A 21,658-nucleotide genomic window follows, 5' to 3' on the forward strand; every position below is an offset into this window, starting at 1 on the left:
TTTCTTGTTCAAAATGGGGAACAGCCACTTATGCCACTATCCGTCGGGAGACAACAAGCCTTTGTGTGCATTGCCCTTTGTCTATATTCTTGTCAATCACATAAGGAGAGGCATGTTTGGACGGACTTCAAACATTAAATCTCTGTTGGATGTATCAGATGTGAATTTGACTGCTCATTGAATGAGTTTGATTTAATCCTTGCTGCCTTTTATGTACAGCCAAAGGATTTTTTTCTTGTGTTGAACTGTCCAGAAAAATGTCTGCTGAATATTAAATCATTATGCACAGGAAGGACCCACACCTATGTGTGTATATATATATGTGTGTGTGTGTGTGTGTGTGTGTGTGTGTGTGTGTGTGTGTGTGTATATATACTATTTATTACAAGTTTGCCAATCCATTGAAGCAGCTATTTTTTAACCGCTGTCAGTAAAAAGAAGAAGATGTAGTGCTGCTGCGACTGAGGTTAAAGTCTGTGGGTCCAGAGCTGGAGAGGGACCTCAAAACTCCCAGTTTAATTATTTTATTTTAAAAGAGAGTGTCCAGAGCAATATCCTTTTAGGGAACCGACTGTATATTTCCTAGTTTCACTGCAGAGATATGTGCAGCTACTTCGCTGATCTTTACAGGATGTGCATGGTGCTCAACAGGAAATGTGAAAAACCTGTCTGCTTTGGGGAGCAACATTTCATTGCAAATTTATTGTTCACACAAGAGCGTGCCTCTCGAATATTGATTTTTTTTGTGTTATTTATGATTTCGATTCCGCCCTTGTTTCAGTGTTTCGCAGTGCTTTCTTATAAAAGCTCTATAGAAAGTGGCATTGGATGCAGATCGTCATTGATCGCTGATCATTCTGCTGTCCAGGCCACAACAGCTTTAGGCTTAAGCCCGATTCAAGCTATATAGTGCCAGGTCCTCCATCAACCTGGATTCCTAATTGATGGCACTACAGAAGAGTTATTTGAATGGATTACTGTACAGAGCATCATGGATTAGCCTGTGAGAGACATGGATCCCAAGGGAGCCTTAAATTGGTCACATAAAGTGATTATAAAACATCCGCAAGGCCGGCAATTATTGGGTCGCCTGCACATCAAACTCGTTTAACCCTTCGTGGCACTCAGAGTATCAGTATCACTCTGACCTGTTCTGCCTCCCATGTACGCTGGCTGAGGCGGTGTTTGCTGGTGCCCGAGCCGTGCACATTACTATGTGATCAATGCCTTCAGGATGGAACACAGCTCCTTGTAAATATAGCATCCGTCCGTGTAGCTGCATCGACGACTTGAGGCGTCAAGCTGGTAACGCACGGCGGCCACATAAAACACAAGTGTCTTCTTTTTAACCATTATGCTCTTTTAGATGAGATCGATAGAAGAGACCACAACCGTCCATTGCAGCACAATCCATATTTAAAAAGGCTGAATGCCCGGTTTACACCTCTTGATTCTTGTGATTACATGATCGCGGGGAAGTGCAGCCTTCAATCAGGATAAAAGAAAAACCCAACACGTGGAATGGCCCCCCGCAGACGTTCTGTGCTGGCTCTTCAGTGTGCCGGTGCATTTCCCAGATCCAACCTCATCCACTTTCCATGACCGGGCTGCCATCACTGCTGATGTACTGTAATTTTTAGCAAACACTTTACTCACTTGAGTCCTCCTTAGGCCATTATCTTTTATGATGAGAACTACATTTATTGAATTATTGCCATATTAGTATTATTGAATTATATTAAAGGCTTTTTCATAAAAAAGACTAAAGTAGTTTGGGTGTGTTAAAGATGATCAACTTTACTTGCTTCACATGCTCATTGCTCCAATACCAGACGTATATGTGCTACTTAAAACTAATAAGGCATAATAATAATAAGGCAATAAGCGGTGACCTTTCCCATTAAAGACAAACTGGGCTTGAACTTTTCAGGAACAAAAGGAAAATACAGAAATGACCATAAAGCATTTTTAGTACACCAACTAATGTTTCATGCGTTATGGAATACACCTGTATTGAATTTTATACTAATGTCACCAAAAATAAATGTCAGGTTTGTTATTATTCAACAAAATCATTAGGTTGATTAGGGGCTTTGAATGAACACACTTTAAAAAAAGGTTAAGTCAGGATTTAGTACTTTGAACACCATTCACAGCACCAGACTGCAAAGGTCATCAGTTCCACACCATTTCTGCACAATTCTCATAAAATTAAGGTTTTTTTGTATCTAAAACATAAACATTTCCAACAAATATTTGTAGAGTAAGCCAAAATTAGACTCATTTCAGTTCCTTTAATTGAGCGCTATATTTTGTTAATGAAGACATGCACAGGCAGCCGAGCTGTCTCTTTTATAATGGAAGAGGCGACGGGGAAGAAAATGAGTGGAAATTTGAACGGGACTACGCCGTTTCGATAGACAGCTGTCAGCTATTCATTACAGGATTCCTTATTAACCCCCCCCCCCGTCGCTAATAAAACATCGCTAATAAAACGCTGTAGCACCTTCCTCTACATGACCAGAGACTGTTCTCAAATCATGACACCTCAACTCTCCCTTCTTATTGCACGCCGTTCATCCAGCCGCAGAAGACAAAGCTTCCTGTATGTATTAGAGCTTGGCTTTAGTCAAACTGCAGCAGTAAGACAAACACTCTGCATGTGTAATGTGTCTGCTGTTTTGAAAACACGGACTGGAGTTAGGTGTGCGCTCGAGAAGCTTGGGTTTATCGTCTTGAGAGCAGGATTAGAACGAGGCCATTCACCTTTAAAGAAGGGTCTCATGGCCATCTGCTTTTATGTTTCTTCTTGTCAAAAGCTTGGCTACATTTTTAGAACTTTTTTTTTTTTTTGTAGCACCAAATATCTTCACTCGCTGCAGAATTTCTCAATATGCTTTTTATTTCAACCTTGTGATCAAGTATAAAACTTCGCAAAGATTATTCATGCGACGGCAGCACATACCGGCAAATGAGTCCTTGTGGACATTTGACGAAGTCGCGCAATTGTCTGTGAGCATTAATTGTTTACTGTTTTGCATTAAGTAAATCTGAGGTGACTGTAAGTAAGGAGAAGGAAAAACTAATGTGGGAACTGTCTCAGGTCCATAAGCTTCCTTTGGCACGTTTAATCCTGTCAAATGATTTTCTTAAGAAGTTCTCTTTGGTCTAAAAGATAACAAGATTACAGCAGGTGAGACAACACCCCAGTTTACAGAGAAACCTGTAACAGCATCACTGTCACAACACCAAGAATTTGTTTTATTAGCATTTATGTTCTTTTATTTATTTATTTATATATATAAACTTGCTCTGTTTATTTGTTATTATGGAAGAAATTAACTCAACATTTCAGGATCTGTTGAAGTCTTTACATCGCCATTGTGCTCCTTAATTTCTTTATCCCTTTGGAAAATAGCTCTGAAGCTGAAAATTGCAGCTCAAATGGATTATAGATGAGTATCAGTGTGCGAGTGTCCAACTTGGGCGGTAAAGTGTGCGGATTGTGGCGCGGCGTTCCTGGCAACAATCACTCATCCAGCGGGCTTTGAATACAGAGCTGAAGGTGTAATTAATCTACTGTATAAACAGTGGAGTCAATAATGCTGTCCAACTTTCATTTATTCATATCACTGGCATCGGTTGTCACCAACCATGTTCTATCAAGATTCACATGTACGCCAGTTTATTGTACAGCAGCTGTATTTACTTATTAATCCACCTTCGGGGAGTGAGAGAGAATTCGATAAACAGCTGTAATACCTGCCTGTAATACACTGATACCTGCATACAAACACCTGTTTGCTTCATAAATAAAGACCACTGCCTTCCATGCAGAGTGGCATCACTTCCACAAATGCAAATTAACCACAGCTAACAGTAAACAAACTGCATTTTGGCCACTAATACGAAGAATGAATGGTATTTCCGCAGCTGGCAGGGCCTATGTGGAAAAACTGTAGGGCTCCGATAATAGAAACACAATTGTTAACATTTACTTTTGGAGTATGTGGAAATCACTTATCAACTGTATGAATATATAAATGGTTCGAATAGTTAACTAAATATTGTAGATATTTTTTTGTTTACTAAAATGGACTGGATAAATGGTTTCAATTGTAAGATAAGGTAAGAAACAAACACTTTGGAGATGAATAAATGGTCGAAATTGCTCAAAGTAAACATCTTCATCTGCCACTTCAAGTAGTAACAGTAGAAAATAATGCAACCTTGATCAAAGCTGGTCGAAAATTGAAAGTTTCAGGCGCACCAAGTGACAGTCCACCATGACATCATCCATTGATTGATCTGTGAGCTGTGAGCTGAAGCGCCAAGTTTGTAAACTTGGCCGCCATCTTGGAAGGAACTATATTGAAAAGAGAAGGCAGAGCTGAGGAGGAGCGAGGGGCGGATCTGAGCGGCTCTGTCCTCTATCCAGAATATCAGGCGGGTCACTGTCGGTGGTGCAGACCATTCATCACGGGATAGCCACGCCCTCACACATACCCTGTTTTATGGTCTATGGTTTTTCCTTTAAATGGGACCATAATTAAAAAAAAAAAAAAAGAACAGCAGCATGTTGTATTGAAGGAAACATGAAACCTGTGATTGCGATTATAAACTCATTAGGAAAATGTTAAGGTCATAAATCAGGGAAGAGGTAGGAACATTTTCTCGTCGTCTTCAATACAAATTGAATTAATTTGCAGATACTGGAGTTGCCCCCTGATGGTCATCAGACAGACCGCAATCCAGTTCACCCGAGTGACTGTGTGGGTGTTTCATTTAACATTTTTGGTAGATCTGATACATTAATGTTTGAACATCAGTGGTTATCAACAGAAAAATTGAATGATGATATTCAGGCCGTTGTTTCCTTCAGGCCTGCACATGAATATTAGATGCAGCTCATGATGTGTGTACTGGAGCAGCCACAACTTCCAAGAAAGTAACCTTGCTTTTACTTTCACAGTCTCTCTTAAATTTCCAGGCTCTTACTTGGCAGCACCGTCAAATCTGAATGAGTCATCGTGTAAATATGTCATCCCTTCAGCGTGACTGAGGGCGCTCAGTTCAACGGGGCCTGGTATAAGAAGAACGCTTTCATCGGCCAACTGGTTAATCACATCGCATAAGACATTTGTCCACTATGCGATATATCTTGTTGTGTGACCTTTCGACTTTGACGTGGAATGATAATCGCCTCGGCTTCATTTCTTTTGTGGGCTATGACACGGATGACATTTATTGACTACTTACCCTTATACTTAAGTATTTTACAAGGAGTGTGCCAAAGGCAGCGTAGATTAGGGTTCCTCTGTGAGAACGAGGCTGGCCCATTGAGGATTTCTGTGAGAGCTGCTCAAATATTACATGACTTGTTTCCCCACTTTTTAATATTACGACAGGCCGTGGTATATATATATATTTTTTTTCTTCTTCTTGTTTCCCATGTGTGTTTGTGGGAAGAAATTCAAATGAACAACAGCAATAAAAATGCAAATTCTGACACAGGGCTATCAGAGAATTTTATGTACATTTATCTCCGCTAATGTCCATTAGCATTTAAAGCTCCTGCTTGTTGTGTCCTCCAAGCTAACTGGAATGAAAGTCCTCCCAGCAGTGTGCCTGTCTTATTGTGTTGAGATGTCCTTCAAATGTAGAGATGGCTTTCTGGAGAACCACCTTCAGTGAATAAGCTTTCTGTTCAGTCCTCTCCCCTCCCTCGTTGATTCTGAGAGAATCTGACGTGTCAGAAACAACAACTTTTCTTTCCAAGGCAGAGACAGTTTTATTTTTCCCACACTGCCATCGCGCAAGTTGGTTGTTTCCATTATCCACCCCCGTGTTTCCTTTCATTCCTGTATTTGGCATAGATGGATCAAATTGCTGCATCAGAAAAGTCAGACTTCTCTGATATTCGCAACTCAGATTGATTTTTTTTTTTGTCACACTCTAATACTGCTTTTGATTTCCGTAAAAAGGAGCTCATACTGAAGGTTCAAAGAGGAGCATGAAGTCGTTATTCCTCATAAATAATCATCTCTTAACACCAAGTGTGCGCACACATGCTCATTTACACAGCAGACTGATAAACTCCAGCCACATCAGTGTGCTGCTTACTGCTGCTCCGCTCTGCTGCCACTGACCACCACAAGCTCAAACATACCGCCCACACAGGGATTATTGAACAGACAGATTCTCAACCCAAACACAAAGGGCCAAAAACTCATGACACAAAAATTCCAAGTGGCTTCAAAACCATACAAAAAGTAGCCAAACAACGGTAAAGCCACGCAATATGATTGAAAATAGATGTGAGACAAGTCATAGGAGATTAAAAGTGACCACAAAGAGACGATAAAGGGAAACAGGCAACCGCTGAGACAGCAAAGGAAATGACTGCAAAAAAAAAAAAAAAACATTGGATGAAAATTGCAAAGTGCAAACCAAACTGTTTAAAAAAAAAAAAAAAAAGTGCACAATGACAGAGACACAAAAACCACCGTAGGGATATTAAATTTTTTCCCCCATTCAGGCCATCTCAGGCATGGCTTTTAACCACAAACTATAATCTCAAGTAACATTTTCACTTCAGCCTGTCGATGCTTTTAACTGCTTTCCTTTTTTTTTTTTTCCTAAGAACCACCATTATTTGGCAACGGGCTGCCATGCAATGGAAGCTAAAAAGCACACCACCCACCCCTACAGTCTTCACCTACATGTTATTCAATTGCAGTTCCCCTTCTGCTGAAAACTGCTTCGGCTGCCATTCACCTCCAAAATCCAAGCTCACGCATGAAGTAGGCAAACACTGAACTGAGTGAAGTCAATTAAGCCAAATGTATTTGTGGTGGCATGTAATGTGGGGGCAGTTTCACTGCCTTTGTGATGATGCGCAGGAAGATTTCCTACTTCATTACGTGAATTCAAGCAAGTCGAAAATGTTCTAAACAGCCACAGTTCCTGTTAGTTTAGTTCAATGGCAAATTTACAGTTTGAATAGTTTTTCCAGAGCTCAATTTTGTAGACAAAAAAAAAAAAACACCAACTCTGCTAAATCATGTCAAATATTGAGCTTGCTCTAGAACACATCAGCAGGATATGCCACCAGCAGCTTCTCCCTAAAGTTGAGGAATCCCCCAGTGAAATACTCCGCTGAACCTGGCTCAACTGCACGCTGGAATTTATACATCTTTACAGCTACAACAACAAATAACTCGCAAGAATCTAGTGAGTTTATGTTTTCATCCCAAGTGATAGTTTTATTAGAATATGGGAGGAGAAAAAGAAAAAAAAAATGCTTTATATTTCTTAGCTTTATATGTTTACACGATATACTCAAACAACATGCACAGAAATAATGATAGAAATGCTGTAATTAAGCCCTGGAGAGTCATCCGTGAAACGGGTTGGAGCCTTGTAGTCGTTTTATAGCCACATTTTGCATATATTTGCCAATTGCATGTTCACAAGTTATGTCTCACAATAGGCAGTCCATATAAACACCTCCGCACAGTGAGCTCTGCACTCCCGTTGCCAAATTAATGCAAATAAATAGTCAAAATAAAAACCCTGATGTGAGTGTCTGGATTGCAGAATGGGGGAATTCTGCATTAGAGGGTAAAAAATTGCATAATTCCCTAGAAGCCAGGCATTTTTTTTTTTTATTATTTTTTTTTTTTACAGTGGTGTGTCAGAGCCTAATTTGTCTCGTCCCGGCCTCCTTCGTGGAGCTCATCTTAAAGTGATAATGCCCTCTTCCTAAATCTGTCAGATAGTCCAGCAGGTCAGACAGGCTGGTTGTTCCTGTTTGCAGCTTGTCAATCAGGAATCCGCGGCAGGTTGTGCTGTCAGTCACAAGTGTGGTCCTGCAGTACAGCATAATTGAATTAGCTCCAGTTGCTTGCTGAAGGTTAATTGACAGCAGAAAAAAAAAAAAAAAAAAACTTGGCCGGGCATGGCGGGAGTAATTTGACAAAGATAAGGATGGCTGTCTTATCTCAGATTTTGTCAGCATAGGCGAACTTTATCATATCTCTAAACATTAGGCATTAATGAAGAAGGTGTTTGCACTGGTTAAATCTGCCCGAGCAGCGAGTTTCCATAAGTTTTTTGCCACACTGAATCACAGAACATTTCCTGGACATGCCATGAGTCAGCAGCCAGAGAAGCTGCTGGCAGACGCGTTGGCTTGGAAGCCAAAATAATGTGCCGAGCTGATGGTCAGTTGATGGCCTGGAAAATTGCATTTAAACCTTCAGGTGTTATTCCAACTTGTAACTTGCCCTCAAACATACAGATTTAATTAAATTCTACTTCACTGCATCCTTTTGATAAATGCCCTCAATAGCACGGCTCCTTTTGTTCTCCCCGCTGTTCAGCACACATCCTGTACAACTTAAATTATATGGTTTTATTATGGCGTAGCACCTCTCATGTCCACAGTCTAAAAGAAAAATAAATAAATAAATAAATAAATAAATAAATAAATAAATCACAGTACTGATTTTAACCATCACTGTAGAAAAGCGGTGGAAGGCCGAGCTGTTTTTCACTAACGATTGTGGAGGGCCGCTTTAACTCTCCAGCAGGGTTTCACTGATGAGTGTTTCCATCAGTGCCATGTGATTCCATGCCATTCTCTATGGCTTGTCATCTGTATAAGAGGCGTCACCCAAAGTAGAGCTTTTAGTTTGTAATGAGATTTTTTTTGTTCTCTTCTATGCTGGAATCGCACACCAGGCTGTGAGTTTGCTGAAGGACTCTTGATACACTCAAGAACAATAGACTGAGATATTGGGAATTTACAAGAGATGGCAGGGCAGTAAGTCATTTAAAGTTTCACAAAGTATGACACCTGTGTGGAATACCAAGAAGCTAGTGGACTGATTGTAAAAATACACCAAGAAGCTGCTTCAAATTCAGGATGCCAGTGCATATCAGCATAAGCTCAACCTTTGCACTCGGGGGCTTAATTATCTAAAAAGGATTTGTTATTTGACATTTAGCACTAATGTATGATCACCATTAACGGGGATCAGCCCGCACTTCAGAATTACTTATTATTCCGGTGCTAATTTGCAGCTTATTATCAGTGACCAGAGCTAATTGGCGCCAGCACGATGTTATTTGTCTTTATTAATCACTGCAAATTTTGAATAAATCTAGGGTCTTCAATTATAGAGCAAAGAACCAAAAATAAGACATTTATGAGCTTGAAACCTTAGTTAGTTTTATTTTGTAATAATGTGCTGCTTTAAGTTTTTACCACTGCAATGATTGGATAATGAATAGTTTATCGATAAGTCAGTTAAGTATGAACTCATTGGCAAATATTTTGAGTATTCATCGTCAGACGCTGCACCAACACAAATATTAGCAAAAGAGTGGTGCTCTAACAGAGATGTCAGATATACTGTGACGATGAATACCGAGTGAGACCTTGACTTTGACTCGCTGTTTGTTTACCAAATTTAATCTGTCAAAATTAATCAAAACAACCTGAGTGTTGGCTTCTCGTGCTTTAAAGTTCAACAAACATGGCTGCAATCATGTAAGGCTTCCTTTGACTATTCCACGTACATCATCTATGCACGAATGACTGTATGTGGCTCTCCAGCAGTAATGACAACATTTGATTTATCTAGCGCACAGAATGTAAACAACAATGCTTGTGTTTGCAACAGACCGGTACAGAAAGGCCGTACACGGAAGTAAAAATACTCCAACCATTCGGGACAAATGCGTGGACAGATGTGAAATGTATGTTTTCTGACAGAAACGCTGTTTTTAAGTGTCAGAAGGGAAAAGGGAAAGAGTCAAAAACCACAGAGAAGCAACGGGATCCTCATGTCCAGTCAGACTGTTTGGCTCTTTGGATGAGAAAATATTTTGACAGCAAGTGTTGTGACATGTGATGATGATATGATGGTTCATGTCTGTAGTTAAATGTTTGTAATTATCCTGAATTCCCCAATTTTTTTTTTTTTTTTTTTGGCATCAAGATTGCAGCATCAGTAAGTGGAATTCGCTGTTGTGAACTTGGGCTTCCATATCAAAGTGCCATCATTATAAAGATTTTATTTGTGTGTGTTTACAACATAAATAGCTTTCAGTTTTCATAATTTCTGTCATGACTGCAGCATAAACGCTGGTTGTTGTTTGACATTAGGAGGTGGTAGTATGCTACTTTTGGTTGAAGTGGGAAAGAACACTTCAACAAAGAAACCTTGAAATCTTTGACGGAAAATCTATATTTAAAAAAAAAGCCAGCATGCTAGCAGACAGAATAAGAATACAACACTTAAATTTATGAGAAATTCCAATAGCATTCAAATTAATTCTCAGCATTTAAGTTTTCTTGAATGGATCTTCGGCCCATCGGCAGCTGTTAACACACATTTAGCAAGGCAATAGCTAAATCAAGCTTCTCCATCACCCAGTTCATTCCTTTATCTCTGTGATGGTCACATTGAGATAAATACTGGACTGACAGCTTCCTCTAGCTCGAGGAAGCAACTGTGAATGGCGTGTGGGAATTAAAGGCTTTGTCTGTAAAACAAATTAATTCAGAGCATTGAGCTGGCCTACAATACTCATCTCTTATTAGAGAAGTTGGATTACACTACGTCAAAAAGCCAATTTGCTGAGTTCCCATGTGTTGAAAAAGACTTATAGAATCCAACAAGTATATCACCTGAGCCATAAAGAGTGCAGAACTTCTACCAAAAAGAATACAATTAAGACAGAGCCATCAATTTTCTTCCAGGCAATATTCCCCGAATAATTAATGTACGACTTTAATATCCTGTTATAGCCCAAGCTCGTGTCCTCGCTCTCCCTTTCTCCAAAGTAATTCAGTACCTCAATGAGCACAATGTTTTCCTTCCCCAAGAGAAGTAGTTCCATTTCAAGTCAATTGATTCTCCACTTCTGGTTTCCCATCTTGACTTTATTTCATTCTTAGCAGCAAGAAGTGCATGCATTTTCAATGACATCGAATAAATGGCCGCCATTGGTATGGATAAGGGGGGTCCTTAGAGATTGAGGCACCTTCATCATCACAAAGCAAAAGATAGGAAGCATGGGGAGACAACAAAAAGCGGGGCCGTCAAATAATAAAAACAGCCCCTTCAATATCATTCCTTTGTAGACACTCGGAGATAGAAGAGGAAAGCATTTACTTAGCACGCACAGTGAAATTGTTTGGACAGACCCACCGAGCAGCAGGGGAGTGGGAGGCAGAGATAGCCAGAGACGGCGGTGGTCTGGCCGGGTTGCTTACAATAAAACTGAATGGTAATGGGAATGGGGACAGCAGTATCAAGGTCCTTCTTTTTTTTTTTTTTTTCCCCCTTAACGTGGTATTGTGGAGCTCCTGTCAAAGTTTGCCTTGAAACTCCGGCTCTTGTGATGGAGCAGCACTCCTGAGGCCTTGCGTGAGAAAAGACAACTCACCTGCTTCTCATTTTTAAGCCTCCAGCGAGCCGCAGAGAGCAACTGCAGCTTAAAGATTTCCCCTCAAGTATACCCCAACCTGTCACTACCGCGACACCTACCTCAATCCCTCTCCCTCAGCGGGTGACTTCTTGTGTGATTTTCTATCAGATGACGACAAAAAAAAAAAAATACTGCTGCCAAACTTGAATTATCGCCTCAGCTTTATGCCACCAACCAGTGAAGTTACAGTCCATACTGATGAAATGTGGAACCTAATAAAAGCATATTAGGTACGACGTCACAGTGAGGCTGACCTTCACCACGCCGTGATAAATTAACGTCACATCATTATTTTATCAACATTAGATTAAGGTGGGAAATTTTCGCTGGAACAGCAGAGCAGATTGTAAGAATTTTCCACGTGTGTTTGGATACTGAATTGGTGACAGTGACCTCGGCTGCCTACCTTGAATTGTCTGTTATCATGGTGTTCTGACAGAATCAGCTTTACTGGTCAAGCTTCTGAACAAATACAAGGCATGTGACTCTGTTCCTTTGTCCCAATAACAGAGTAGATACAGAGCAGAACAAAAACAAACAAATCTATTTTATTTATATATCACTTCGAAATAGGCTGCGTGTATTGTATGACTCTGAGCACGCATGGACATAAAGTGCAGGTTTGGCAGAAGCATGCAGCCAGGTGGTAAGTCAAATTCACTAAAATTAAATAAGTAAAATAAATAAATTAATCACGGACCTGAATTTACTTAGTAGAAGCGACAAATGAAAGGACCCTGAGCAACTGGAACAAGGCTGTGTTTGAATTAGTCTTCAAGAGCAGGGTTTCAATAGGTTATCCATAGAACAGCAAAAGAAAAAGAAAAACCTTCATTACCCAGAGCATAAAGCCTAAATGGAAAAAGAGACTGTGGAATGGCTGCCTGTGTCTGATAGGGGAATAGACTCAGCTCTGATGCCTTGGGTGTTCTGGCCTGCTGCACTCAGGGCTAGCACTGGACCATACAGATTGCTGCCATTATGGAAAGTGGGTCTGTGGTGGCGAATAGTCCTAAGCTCTCACACAAGTAAGGCAACGTACCCTGCTGGCTGCCTCGGGCTCAGCTGAAGACGTGAATATACAACGTGGCATGGTTTGCATAAAAGTGAAGCAAGAGAAACGCATTTTAATGTAGACTGTTACTTCGTTTATCCCTGATCAACTCAGCACGCTACGCACATTTTGGCTGTATGTGGTGTGGATTTATCAGGACACCGGTTGAGGGAGTTCAGATACAGTCTTTGAAAGAAAAAAATAGAAAATAATAATAATAATAAAAAAAAAAAACATCTGAATTTATCACATTTTTAAGCCAAAGATTGCCGACTGGCGTATTTACCCAAACAAGGGGAAGAAACCTGGCTGTAATTTATGCATAAATCTCACTGGTGAGGCAGCGAATCAGTTGAAGGCTCACTAGACGGAGTCACTGTGGACAAACAAAGCACAGCCAATGCATTCTAAATGAGAGCAGGCCTCTCCAGTTTAACTTAAACTCCCATTTAGCCGCTAAAGCATCTCACACCGTGTGCCACGCTGTGAGCGAGCAGAGGTCGGGCCAGACGAGCTCAGTGCGGTATTTGTGATAAAGGTCATAGACTGGGGATAATAAGGAGACATAGTTTTTCTTGAAGAGATCTCTTGCCTTGCCAGATATTCTGCAGAAGTATGTTTTTCATATTCATTTCATGGAAGATTTGATTTGGAGCCTCTTTCTTCCCAGGAGCTTTGAGCGCGTTCTTTTCTTCTCCTCTCCTCTGCCACTACTCTTTTGTCGTCATGAAGGTGGTTTTGTTGTGGCAGACTTTGGCATTCTCTTGTCGTCGGCCACAGCATTTATTCCTGCTTTTTATCTGGACTTGAATAGCTGACCAGTGCCTTTACTGGATTATCTGAGCCCTGTTGTAAATCATTTCTTTGTGTCGCGTACCACCGAGGGAGAACAACAATGAAACATGGTTTCCATGCAACACAGTTCCCTTTTACTTGTGTTTACAATGCTGTCCTTTATGCACTTTTAAATGAAACGCAGGTCATGTACTTTTTTACACATGTGGACAGTCTCAAAAAAAAAATAAATAAATAAATAAATTGTGACCAAGATCTAATTCCAGTGAGGTGGTTTGCCCTCGGTCGGGAGCATCATCATACTGCCAAGTCTTCTAATACCACTGCCACAAATCAAAATATCCAAGTACTTTAAAAAGGTATTTTGGTAAAAATAGACGGCTGCATGCATTCATTTACCACATTTGCTCAAGAGAGGGAATGGGGAAAGCAGAATAAGCAAATAGACTATGAAAACATATACTAACAACTTCCTTATTCATAGTAAATGTATGAGCTACACAGCAGATTCAGATATAATCTCACCCTTTAGGCTCAGTATATGGAGCCTCAGATTATGGTGCCAATGTTCCACTGTCATTTTATCAGCATGCAGTCCAATTCTTACTGCTGGCGTGATTCAGATCTACCGTGATGTTTCGCTCGTTACGAGTATTATTACTGCCTCTCTTTAAGTTCTAATGCTGTCTTTATATTCATCATGTTGCAGTGTTGGTGTTTGAAATATTAAACGTGATCAAACAGCAATCAGTGTGTTACACCGGAGGATTTTTTTTTTTCCCCTCACTGATCAATGATTGTGTTCAACGTACGTACTTAAATATCTGCTTGTAGTGTGATCAGTATTTTAAATGGCTACGTTTGGGCATTTTCCAACACCAGCTTAAGGTCATGTAAAGACCATGGTCATATTTTAATATTAAAACAGGTTATAGTCACTTAAAGCACCTGGTTGTTTCACTTTAGCCTCCGCAAAGTCCTTTACTCCTCAAACTTAACCCCAAGTCCAGTCTCCTGCGTCAGCACAAAAGGCAGCGATTAATACGTCAGCCTATTTGTGCTCTAGTTATAATGCATTTTTATGGCAGAGCCATCCCCCCTGTGTAAGTACAGTAAAATGATTCTCTTGCTCCTGCAGAGGAAGCCTTTTGGCAAAAAATAAATAAATAAATAATAATAATGTTTGTGTGCAGCAACGACATTGCCTTTGCGATCTCTGATGAGGAGAACCACAACCGTCTTGTGACTGTAATGTGATAAACCTAACTTACAAAAGGTCAAATGACAGCAGGGATGGTCTTTGGGTCCACAATGGCAGGTGGGGTTTCAGCTTGAGGTATATTCTCTTTGCCATTAACTGTCACGTTTAATCTCTTTGACCAGTGTGATAATCGCCGTTCTGCCGAGAAATGTCCTCTAACGCATAAAAGCCCCTTCTCACCCCCTGCGTCCCCCCACAAGGCAAAGCATTCTGGCCTGTTTCTGAGCCGGAACCGGTGAACTAGAAGAGAAGAGCAGACGTGCATCAAATCTCTGAGGTTGTGTTTTCACTAGCCTCTCCGCCGTCTCCTCAGTTCTACCCCATTTAGGTTTATTACAAATTAGTTTCTACGACGAGATCAATACGAACCTCAAATATTTCAGACATCGCTCAACAGTCAGAGTTACTTAACTAAATGATCTTCTCTTTCATCTACATCACACATTAGAATTTAGATGAATTAATGCTATTGCCAACTCCGTTTAGTTCACTTGATGTGTGAATTTGGTGGAAATGACACTGAATGGTGAAGGAAATAACTTCAAATCCCCTTTCAGAAAAGATACCATTCACATATTCTGAACTATATCCTATATATATATATATATATATATATATATATATATATATATCCAGCAAAAAAAAGAATCTGAGCTAAAAAAAAAAAATAATAATAATAATTCTCTTTAAAAATGATGAAAGCTGCATTAAAAAGACATTTTCTAGCTTGTAGATCTATATAGATGAACTCTGTCCCCACATGGCACAATATAGTTTTCTGAAAAAATAAAATCCAATAAACTCCTTCAAAAAGCAGATTATTATTAGTAGGAACCGCCGTCTTTCATCCCCGACTGCAAGCGAAGCATCAAATATATTTCCTACTTGCTTGTCAGCAGTTATACATTGACCAGTGAACGATTAAAGACCATAATGTGGGCCATAATAATGAGTGATTTGGTGATGGAATAAAGTGAGGTTGTGGATTAATCCAGCAAAGAAAAAAATCAAAACAAATTATAACCCCCCCCCCTCGAGATTTTAGTGTTCCAGCCATACATGGTCTGTTGTGACCAGATGGCTAATGTCGCCTAACTTCTGATGTTGTTGTGTAGCTGACACTTAACGGCAAAGTATTCTGACTTTACGACTTTAATGTACTTTTTACAATTGCGATACTGTTCATCATCGCCCTCTAAGTGGCACTCAGCGGCTGCACTTGTGATGGTGGCTGATGTTCACCGAAGGTGACACAGTGCAAGACGTTCTCTGTCATTTCATCAGTGGCAGTCACCATTGTGTTGCCTCATAGAGAAATTCTACCTCTATTGTGATCTGACCCAACTTATTTTTGCCTTCAGTAAAGAAGAAATCTGCCTTTAGCTTCAAGCTTTTTTTTTTTTTTTTTAAGAATGTATGTGTTACTTGTGAACTACAACAAGTTCCAACCTGAAGAGAAATTAACCCTCCCTGGGAATTTTTCTTGATGCTGCTGCTTCAGCTCACAATTTTGTTTTCCTATTTTGTAACCACGGTTCGTTTCACCACGCAAAAGATCTTAATCTAATTTTGGCTGATCCAGCAATCACCTCTCGCTCCTTCCCCTTATATAATCCAGTGCTAAAAAGGTTTTAATTTATGCATGAAGCTTTTCTGAGGAAAATCCTAAATACATTGATCCAAAGTGTAATTTCTTGTGATGTTGTATAATTGATTTAGTGCCACGTCTCGGCATTGGCCTGATTCGGTTCCATCTGACAGTCTGCAGGTTTATGGTGGGAAAAAAGAGACCCTGCTTTTCCTAGCCTGTCAAGCCGTAATTGGCTGATGGTTTCCTTTTAATAGCAGTCTGCCACAGGGACTGCAAACGCCTCTTAAATTGTGTACAAAATAATTGGTTGGCCATGTTCAAGGAGACGTTGCAGTAAAAATGAATCCTAGGAGAATGAGTGCATCATTTCAATACCAGTATATGCAATTTAAGTACATTTCCAAGCCGGGGAAAATGTAATTAATATCAGCTTTATGTTCCTGTTTTTATATTGCAGGTTATTCCTCCGTGTGCATGAGAGAGACAGAGAAAGGAAGACAGTGGCAGAAACAATAAGATGAGACCATTTAATGATGGTAACCTCGACTCTAAGGAGAAAAGCACAAGCCTACCCGAGGTGGTGAAATCGCTCTTGGACCACGTCACCACAAGTTTACTGAAGGCGCAACTCCATGAAAGAAACTCGGCGTAAAGGCAGTTACTCAACTTTTCTCTGAGTGGTTCGTGGGGACAGCGCCATCCATCAATGAAGAGGAAACAAATAAACGGATTGTTTTTGGCCCTGAGAACAGTCAAACATCCAGCGGATTTTCCAACGGGAGCATCCAAGCTGTACTGAAACCGCGGCGGTATCAACGTCTTCTCATTCCTTCTGGTCCTGCACATGACTCTCAGAGAAGCACCAATGGCCTGCAGCTTAGGCATAGTGACGAGTGCCTTGTTTTGGTCTGTAGCCATTGTATATTTGACTCAAATTGGCAGAGTGAGGGGAGACTGCTGGTTAATTGAGGGTGAAAAGGGCTTTGTATGGCTTGCAATTTGTAGCCAAAACCAACCACCTTATGAGGCCATCCCACAGCATATCAACAGCACCATTGTGGACCTTCGTCTGAATGAAAACAAGATTAAAAGTATCCATTACTCTGCTCTTAGTCGCTTTGCCAACTTGACCTACCTGAACCTGACAAAGAATGAAATCTCCTACATAGAGGACGGGGCCTTTTCTGCTCAGTTTAACTTACAAGTCCTCCAAATGGGCTTCAATAAGTTGCGGAACCTGACAGAGGGAATCCTCAGGGGTTTAGGAAAGCTGCAGTACCTCTACCTCCAGGCAAACCTGATTGAGACTGTGACACCCAATGCCTTTTGGGAATGCCCCAACATAGAGAACATTGATCTCTCCATGAACCGAATCCAGCAGTTAGATGGGTCCACGTTTTCCACTCTGACTAAACTGACCACCTGTGAGCTTTACACCAACCCTTTCAACTGCTCATGTGAATTATACGGTTTTCTCAAATGGTACTCGGGTTTCCAAAACAGGTCGAACGAGCGGATGGTCTGCGACTCCCCGCACGGAGTTTCTGGGTACAGTTTACTAAGCCAGGATCCGAACGATCCAACACATCGAAATGCGCTTCACATACTGACAAAGGTGTGCCTCGATGACAACAACGTGACACCAAATGTTCCGGCACCCACCGAGTCCACGATGCCTCCGCCGGACTCGACGCTTTGTGGGGTGGAAGACTGTCCCTCGGGCACAGAACCGGACGACATTGCCATCAGTACCACCTACAGCAGCGGAGAGGTGACCCCTCTGGTGAAGGTGAAGCAGGTGACCAACACAGGTGCCACCATCACAGTTCAGATTCCTCATCCTTACAAGAAGATGTACATCCTGGTTCTCTACAACAACAGCTTCTTCACCGATATTCAAAATCTGAAAGACATAAAGGAGGACATCGAGCTGAAAAACCTTAAACCCCACACCAATTACACATACTGTGTTGCTTCGATACGGAACTCTCTTAGACACAACCACACTTGTCTGACCATCACTACCGGCCCTCGAATCGAAAAGGACATAGCTGTAAACCATGCGACTGCCACTCATTACATTATGACAATTTTAGGCTGCCTCTTCAGCATGGTCATTTTTCTTGGCGTGGTCTACTACTGCCTGCGCAGAAAGCGTCAGCAAGATGAAAAGCACAAAAAATCAGGTAGCCTGAAGAAAAATATAATGGAGCTCAAATATGGGCAAGAACTGGAAGGAGGGACCATTTCTCGGATGTCGCAGAAGCAGTTGCTGGCCGGGGAGAGCATGGCTCGTATGCCGTACTTACCATCTGCCGCGGAAATGGAGCAGTACAAATTTCAGGAGATAAGCGAGACTCCTAAAATGATGAAGGGAAATTACATGGAGGTGCGAAGTGTGGACCACCACGAACGCAGGGAGTGTGACATGGGGATGGCTGGAAATAGCCAGGGGTCGGTGGCAGAGATTTCCACCATTGCAAAAGAGGTGGATAAAGTGAATCAGATAATTAACAACTGCATAGATGCCCTGAAGTCAGAATCCACCTCTTTTCAAGGGGTGAAATCCGGAGCAGTGTCCACAGCAGAGCCTCAGCTCATGCTCATATCAGAGCACCCGCAGAATAAATCCGGCCTTCTGTCTCCAGTGTATAAGGACAGCTACCATCATTCCCTGCAGAGGCATCGGACCTCTGACGTCTCACCAAAGAGGCCCAGCACTGCCACAGGGGGGCCCATGCGGAGCCCCAGGCCTTATCGCTCCGAATCCAAGTACATAGAGAAAACCTCCCCCACAGGAGAGACCATCCTCACTGTAACACCTGCTGCCACCATCCTGAGGGCCGAGGCAGAGAAGATCCGTCAGTACAGTGACCACCGGCACTCGTACCCCGACGCTCAGATAGAGGAGCTGGAAGGCCCCGACAGCCACAAGTCCTCCATGCTGGAGCCTCTCACTCACTCCCGCTCCAGAGACTTAGCGTATTCCCAGCTTTCCTCTCAGTATCACAATCTGAGCTACTCCTCCAGTCCCGAGTACTACTGCAAACCTTCACACAGCATCTGGGAGCGCTTCAAACTCCACCGGAAACGGCACAAAGATGAGGAGTACATGGCTGCAGGGCATGCACTGCGTAAGAAAGTCCAGTTTGCAAAGGATGAGGACCTGCATGATATTTTAGACTACTGGAAAGGTGTATCGGCCCAACATAAATCATAACCTCTTTAGGTGTTTTTAAAATGGACCACACATTGCATAAATGACACAAGAACCTCATCTGAAAATTGAAATCAATGGAAACTTTCACTTCCATATTATAATTAACGACTCACTCATGTGTATAAAATTCTCTTTTGACTGTGAGGAAATGAGGTAAACAATCTTTAGATTTTATGTAAAGCATCTGACGGGAAAACTTTTATCTATTAAAGAGAAAATATATTGCAAATTAATAATATATATGTTACATTGGATTGTAGGTTTTTGGGTATCGCATGGCCAAGTCCTGTGACAGTGGATTTGCTGTTGTGTAATATGAAACTACTATATGAAGATATGTCTAATGAAGCCTCAATATTTTTTGGCGAACTATCTGGACATTTCATTCAAAATGAGCTGTTCCTTCTTTTTTTTTTTTCCCCCCCTCTCTCCTTCCCTCCGTGCATTTTTTTCATTCAACAAAACTATGTACAGATATGGGTTTCTATATTTGCAATGTTTGCTGTGTAAATGGAAATGTATTAGTGGACAAATCAGGTTTATAAAACAGAGCGCTGTTTGGTCAGATTATCTTGTTGCTAAAGAACGGCATGTCCCACTTTAAACCTGTCAGAAGATTTGCTTTTTGGCCATCTCCGCCTGCTGGGGGGTTATTTTTGTGTTTTGTTTTTGTTTTTTTTTTGTGTGTGTTTGTCGTTTGTTTTTTTTGTTTTTTTTATCTTCTTATATTTCTTAAAGCTTTTACATGCATTTACAATATACAGATGGATTCAGTTTTAAAGTCACCACACAGTTTTCACTGAATGGTTTCTGATAGACTTCATGCAGCAATGACTGAAATGCTGCACTGAAGCTCATCATAAGCCATCGTTTGTATCTTTAGTACCAAAGTAGAAAAAGCTGAAATGTTTACAATATTTCTGCACGGTCTGGGAATCGTATGAACGTAAAACAGTAGGTCCATGCTGACAATTTTGTTTTTCTATTTTTTTTTTTTTTTTTTTTTACTGTATCAGTTACTCCTTTAAAAGTGCAAACATTGGGAAGCAGTAAAATCCACGTACACACTATAGTGTTTGAAAGCCTACTAATAATCACTAAAACTTCGAAGGGAGGGCAGCTGCACTGTGTCACCTGTTCAGGTACAGATGAAACTGTTCGTCCTTGCAGGAGAGCCCGATGGATGAATGTAACAGATACATATTCTGATCTGTCTATGGCAGCTTTTGTGTATGTTTTCAAGGAAATATTTATTTCATGCTGTTAGTGGCTTTTTTTATTTCGTTCCTTGCTTTATTATTTCTTCCAGTGTATCATATTGTATAATGTTTGATCTAATCAGTACGAGAAAGTAGACTTTTGATCGGCTGAGCCTTGATGCTTACTGAGAGGTTTCATTTTATTTTTGAACTGCTAGGCTGCTTGATCTTTTTGTATATTAAGAAAGCTACGTACCAGACAAATATCAACGTGCTAGAGTAAAATTTGAGAATGTGAAACTGAATCCTGACTTACTGGCTGTGAATTTGTATATCATGAACTTTTTGGGGGCTTTTTTTTTTTTTTTTTTTTTTTTGAGTAAATATAAGACGGCTTATTCTTTGCAAGTTGTTTATATAACTGACTCCAGCAGGCTCGTGATGACTCAATGCATATTCATGAATGAGCAATAAAAATGTATGCCTTTAATAATTAATCAGGCAAACAAAAGAGAATCACTTCCCAAGTCGCAGCAGGTTTATTCCAACTTTTCCCCTCTCATTAGTCAAATGTCCATTAAAATTTCTGGCTAAACAACAAGAGAAGTCACAAAATAAATAACGCTATAGTTCAAAGGAGGAGTTAGCCAAACTGAGATCAACAAGTGATGGTGCAAAATTTTCAGTGAGTGGCCATGAAACCAAGGTTAATTAGCATCAGTCAAAATTCAACTTGAGTGATAGAAACAATGTTTAAAACATGACTGAGATGCAGCACCCATTATTTTTTCTTTGTTTTATTAATTTATTTTTTTGATTCATGAGAGGAATTTTTTTCCAAATATTTCAGCCTAAACTTCAGTGGAGAGAAACACTTTGAAATTAGCTTTTTTTGTGTGCGTGTGTGTGCTTTATAAATAAATAGTTCATGATGTTGGACAGCCCAGTGGTGCTGTCAAGCAGTACATCAGAAGTTAACGCATGATTGATCACCAACATATGTTGTGTTTGTGTTTTTCCTCATGAAGGCCAGACA

General features: G+C 40.7%; 1 protein-coding gene across 1 annotated transcript; it reads left to right on the top strand.

Moving 5' to 3' along the window:
- Positions 1–17,047: 17,047 nt before the first annotated feature.
- Positions 17,048–19,423, top strand: elfn1a (extracellular leucine-rich repeat and fibronectin type III domain containing 1a). Its single transcript, XM_029509126.1, has one exon. It carries the CDS (start codon positions 17,048–17,050, stop codon positions 19,421–19,423), a length of 2,376 nt encoding a protein of 791 aa, XP_029364986.1.
- Positions 19,424–21,658: the final 2,235 nt, after the last annotated feature.

Source organism: Echeneis naucrates, chromosome 8 (assembly GCF_900963305.1).
Source record: "Echeneis naucrates chromosome 8, fEcheNa1.1, whole genome shotgun sequence".
NCBI lineage: Eukaryota > Metazoa > Chordata > Actinopteri > Carangiformes > Echeneidae > Echeneis > Echeneis naucrates.

Excerpts from the sequence above, each read along its gene's own strand:
- elfn1a (XM_029509126.1), top strand. The coding sequence starts at position 17,048 with ATGACTCTCAGAGAAGCACCAATGGCCTGCAGCTTAGGCATAGTGACG.